The sequence below is a fragment of the Octopus bimaculoides genome, chromosome 4, assembly GCF_001194135.2.
Source record: "Octopus bimaculoides isolate UCB-OBI-ISO-001 chromosome 4, ASM119413v2, whole genome shotgun sequence".
NCBI lineage: Eukaryota > Metazoa > Mollusca > Cephalopoda > Octopoda > Octopodidae > Octopus > Octopus bimaculoides.
This window is the reverse complement of record NC_068984.1, coordinates 104,459,293-104,464,748: the sequence shown is the minus strand read 5'-3', so window position 1 is coordinate 104,464,748 and position 5,456 is coordinate 104,459,293. Positions and strand designations below refer to the sequence as shown.

The window sequence follows — 5,456 nt, the reverse complement described above, 5'->3', positions numbered from 1 at the left end:
TGTGTGTGTGTGTGTGTGTGTGTGTGTGTGTGTGTGTGTGTGTAAGAATTAAAACCTACCACAGGCTATCTTACATCACATTTGAATTTCATTTCATTCTTTCATTCTTTTACTGGTTCCAGTCATTGGCTTGCAACTGTGCTGGGGAACCACTCTAAAGAAACTTATTTCAGTCTAATAGTCATTTTACCAATCTCTATTGGATGGCTAAATTGATTTTTAACATAAAAGGTTGAAAGTTTTACAAAACCAAGCACACACATATAACAGTGGTACCCCTGCATGGTTGCTGCTCTCAAGCTGAAACTAGTGGGAAAAAAAATAAATAGGTATACAAACAGGCTTTTGTAATGTTTGCATTTGGAAAAGTATAAATTTTACATTTCATAAGGCTCAAACTAGTGATCAACAGAGTGGTAATATTGACTCCTTGGATCTATGTGGCTATTCAAGGGATTGATAAACACCGGAAACAATTCTGGGCATTAAGGGTACTGAATTATTAACAAACTGAATCTTGAAGAGCATAGTGGTTTAAAGCTAAGATTTGCTAATTTCCAACCATATATCAATACAATAACTAGTATTCACCAGATACATATTTCTCATTTAATATGACTGAATTTTTATTGTTCTTTATCAATATTCTCTTTTACTCTTTTACTTGTTTCAGTCATTTGACTGCGGCCATGCTTGAGCACCGCCTTTAGTCGAGCAAATTGACCCCAGGACTTATTCTTTGGAAGCCTAGCACTTATTCTATCGGTCTCTTTTGCCGAACCTCTAAGTTACGGGGACGTAAACACACCAGCATCGGTTGTTAAGCGATGTTGGCGGGGAGAAACACAGATACACAACATATACACACATACATATATATATACATATATACGACGGGCTTCTTTCAGTTTCCGTCTACCAAATCCACTCACAAGGCTTTGGTCAGCCCGAGGCTATAGTAGAAGACACTTGCCCAAGGTGCCACGCAGTGGGACTGAACCCGGAACCATGTGGTTCATAAGCAAGCTACTTACCACACAGCCACTCCTAAGTATTATCATTAAATTTTTTAAATATTCCTTATTAAAAAGCAGTAATGACACAAAAGAATGAAGAAATTATTGCCTTATAAATCAAGAACATTTTATTAATTATATTTATTAATTTTATTTTTTTAATTTACTTGATGCAGGTCAATAACTTATCAATGATTTCATGAAGGGATCTATGATATAAGAAATTTGTTGATCCCTGGGCTTAACCATAGTCACCTTAGTTTTAAACTTTTATTATTCTAGTCTTTTAGATATCTTAGCTTACACATTTATTACATCAACCATTTTTAACTTCATACCAAAATACAACTCCTCCTTCATTATTGTTTCTTTTTCCTTTCAGTTACACATAAAACTATAAAAAATGAAAAAGAATTGTCAAGAAATGATTTGACTTTAACACCAGGAAATAATGAACAGAAAGAGACCATCCAGGTATTGTGATAAAATTATTTCTTTATTGCTAAAATATCAGAGACATTTAACCACATACCTTTATGCACTGAATTTAAATCCTACCCAGGTCAGTTCTACCTTTTATGTTTTCAAGAGCAATAAAATAAGCACCTAACAAAATACTGAAGTCAGAATAATTGACGAAAACTCTTGAAGATAGAGCCCCAATATGGCCGTAGTCTAATGACAACTCAGAATAAATGAGTAGAAAAATCTGGGAGGATTGCAGCTTGATGTCTGTATTAACCTTAGTATTGCTGATGGAGGCCTGTGCTAGCCCTTATATAGCAGCTGAGGGTCTATATTAGCCCCAGTATTGCAGCTGAGGACTTGTATTAGCACTACTATTGCAACTTGAGGCATGTACTAGCCCTAGTAGATGGCAGCTCATGTTAACCCCAGTATTGCAACTGGAGACCTGTGTTAACACCAGCATTGTAACAGGAAGTCTGTATCAATCCCAGTCTTGCAGACAGAGACTTGTGTTAGTATTGCAGATGAAAGTCTTTTTATTGCACCTGGAGGCCTGTGTTGGCCTCAGTATTGCAGCTGGGAACTTGTATTAACCCCGCAGAAAGATGATCCGGTTTATTAATCATGACACTAAGACAAGGTGTTGCCTTAGGCGCTCTGTGGTTTGCATCAGTTTAATTGTAAACTGAGCTGTTTTCACCAAGAATTGCAGAAACACAACTTATTGTTTATAGTAAATAAAGTCATAGGAAAATGAGAAACAGGATGTGAAAGGGAAACTGCAACAAGTTGAAGGTTGAGGAAATACATAGAACAATGAAATACGACTTTAGCAGATACACATTATAGAGATGGATGGTTGGGTGAAAAAAAGAAAGAGTTGGGGACAGAATAGGAGAGAGAGTGAGAGGTAGAATAAGAGATAGAAGGAATAAGAGAGAGAAGGAATAAGAGAAAGTGTGAAAGAGAGGAGGACAGAAATATTGGCTGTTTACAGTGAGTGCAGACAGTGAAACTTGTTTGACCTACACAGGTCCAGTAATTTACAAAGGTTATATGTTTTGAGATTGGCATAGAAGTAATCATTTGATTACTGCTAATATGGCCATCAGAAAGATGGACATGAACAGGTAAACATGATAATTTGTTATTCAAGCATTGACAGAGAATGACAATAATAAATACATAAAAGACACTGAACTGTCTTTTATGTTGAAATAGAAGAATAATGGAGAAAATAAAATGAGACTAATTGTTGTTTTACCAGCAATCTAACAAAAGAAAAAAAAAACAAATTATAATCTGTCTTGTTTTGGATGTACAACATAAACTGGAGCGATAAGTCAAATACAAGTGAGTGTAAAAGTGACTTGATATCAGGCATTTCATGCAACCAATGAATCTAAGAATGAGATGATGGTGATGGTGATGATGATGATGACGATGACGATGATGTTGATGATGACATGATGATAATGATTGGGACAAGTAATTTAAGTGGATTTTATGCTGGCTTAAAGCTCCTTGAGATGATAGATAAAGTTAAAGGAAAAAACAAAATGGCTTCTGTTGAGAGAGATCAAACCAGAAAAATTTGAATTTTACCAACAAGATAACAAAGGTCAAAATTGCATAAAAATATATTTTAGCCATCTAATCCTCCTTACAGATGTTCCCATGGTAATCAGAAAGAGTGCTAGAGATAACAGGAATATTAATGGTGATAGGGCATGAAGACCATGTTAGTGAAGACAAACAAAAAAATGATAACATATTATTAATGTCTGAACCAAAAATGTCTAATCTAGAATATTCTTTTATTTGGATTGTCTTAAACTCTACATTAGAGTCTGGACACTTAATAAACCAACAAAGAGAGGAAACTGGAGAAAGTAAAACAAGATTAATTGTTGCTTTACCAGCAATCTAACAAAAGAGAAAAATACAAGCTATAATCCATCTTGTTTGTTACATATGAGATGTTAAATTTTATGTTTTAATTATACATATAACCCCTTTTTCTTAGACCAACTACTATTCTCAATCCTTCTTCCCCAAAACATTGTCTCTTTGGGATCTCCTCCCCACTCATGCCTTTCCTGCAAGTATTGACCTGTAACAGTTTAAACAAAACACTAATGGCATCAACTTGTCTCAGAGGGCATGTGAGGATTATTATGGGCTCTGGTCCCCCTCCAGACTCAATAAGTAAAAAAAATTCTCTTTAATAATAGAATTGTTAATTTTGCAAGCTTTTCTTCTTCATGTTTATTTCTATTTAAAATTGCTATTCTATAGAAAAAATTAAATTTACATCATAAAATACTAAATTTTGCCATAATAATGGTTAAGGGATTGACTTTCTATCCCAAATATTCATTAGTGTAGACATTGCCTATTGGCCTCCAAATAAGGCATATTGGTTTACTTGACTCAAGGAAGCTAGAGAAAAAGTACTTTTTGTACTTTATGTTTGGTTGACTAACCATACACATCGGCAGGTTTAAACTTGCTGACACATCAGGTCAACAAGCCAAATGGAACCACAGTTAGGAATATATTTCCTGTTTCTTTCACATAAATTAACATATATTAGGATTTTGGAAATGGAAGCTGAAAGAAAACATTTGTATAGATAGATAGATTGATAGGAAGATAGATAAACAGACAAACAGACAGATGGAGATGTAAATATATATATATGTGTATATGTATATAATGTACAGGAAGGCATACATGAGAGTACAGTTCTCAGTCCCCTCCTATTCATCATCATCCTCCAGGTCATAACAGAGGAATTCAAGACCGGCTGCCCCTGCTATGTGCTGATGACCTTGCTGTCATAGCATATTCTCTAACAGAACTAGAAAAGGAGTTCCTGGTGTGAAAACAAAACCTGAAATTAAAGGGACTTAAGGTTAACTTAACAAACACTAAGGTTCTAGTAAGCAAGAAAATGGACAGGACACTTCCCCCATCAGGTAAATGACCCTGCTTGATATGTAGGAAAAGTGTAGGTAGAAATTCCATATAGTGTACCCAGTGCAAGCTATGGACACACAAGATGTGCAGTGGAATAATAGGAAGGTTATCAAAAAAGGTAGTGTTTTTATATGGAAGATGCACAGGAGCCATAAAAACTACAGATACTTGGGAAATTGATTTTTTCAAATGCCCCAGAAGCTTTTTAGAGGTAATGGATAATTTCTGCTACCTAGGGGACCTAATTAGCAGAGCAAGAGGATCTGCAGAAAGTGTAATCACTAGAATAAGAATAGGATGGAGGAAATTCAGAGAGCTTTTACCTCTGTTGGCAACCAAAGGTCTTTCTCTCTCCAAATGTAGTGAAGATTGTATGATGCATGCATACAAACAATAATGCTACAAGGTAGTCAGATCTGAACACTGAATACAAAGGACATGCGAAAACTAATGAGGAATGAAGCTAGTATGCTCCACTGGATGTGCTATGTCAGTGTACAAGTGTGATGGAGTGCTAGTGTATTGAGAGAAAAGTTAGGTATAAGAGGAATTACATGCTGTGTGCAAGAGAGAAGACTGCACTGGTTCAGTCATGTTATATGTATGGATGTAGACAGTTGCATACAGAAGTGCTGATTGCTTAAAGTAGATGGAACTCATGGAAGAGGGAGACCCAAAAAGACATGGGATGAAGTACTGAAGGCCAATTTCAAGACACTGAACCTTATGAAGGAGATGATAAAGGACTGAGACACCTGACATCTTGCTGTATTCAAGAAGACACATCCACCACAATAGAATTTATACTAGTGCTGGTACCACATAAAAAGCACTGGTACTGGTACCACATAACAACCACTGATGGTGGTACCACATAAAAAGCACTGGTGCTGGTACCACATAAAAAGCACTGGTGCTGGTACCACATAAAAAGCACTGGTGCTGGTACCACATAAAAAGCACTGGTGCTGGTACCACATAAAAAGCACT

The 5,456-nt window shown here is 35.9% G+C and overlaps 1 protein-coding gene across 2 annotated transcripts in view; it reads left to right on the top strand.

Moving 5' to 3' along the window:
- The window catches only part of LOC106883648 (uveal autoantigen with coiled-coil domains and ankyrin repeats), a 110,938-nt gene that overhangs the window by 9,350 nt on the left and 96,132 nt on the right, over positions 1-5,456 (top strand). For both annotated transcript variants that reach the window (XM_052967338.1, XM_014934744.2), the window contains exon 2: positions 1,399-1,490. In XM_052967338.1, coding sequence (XP_052823298.1) covers positions 1,399-1,490 — 92 coding nt within the window. The remainder of the gene's footprint in view (positions 1-1,398; positions 1,491-5,456) is intronic.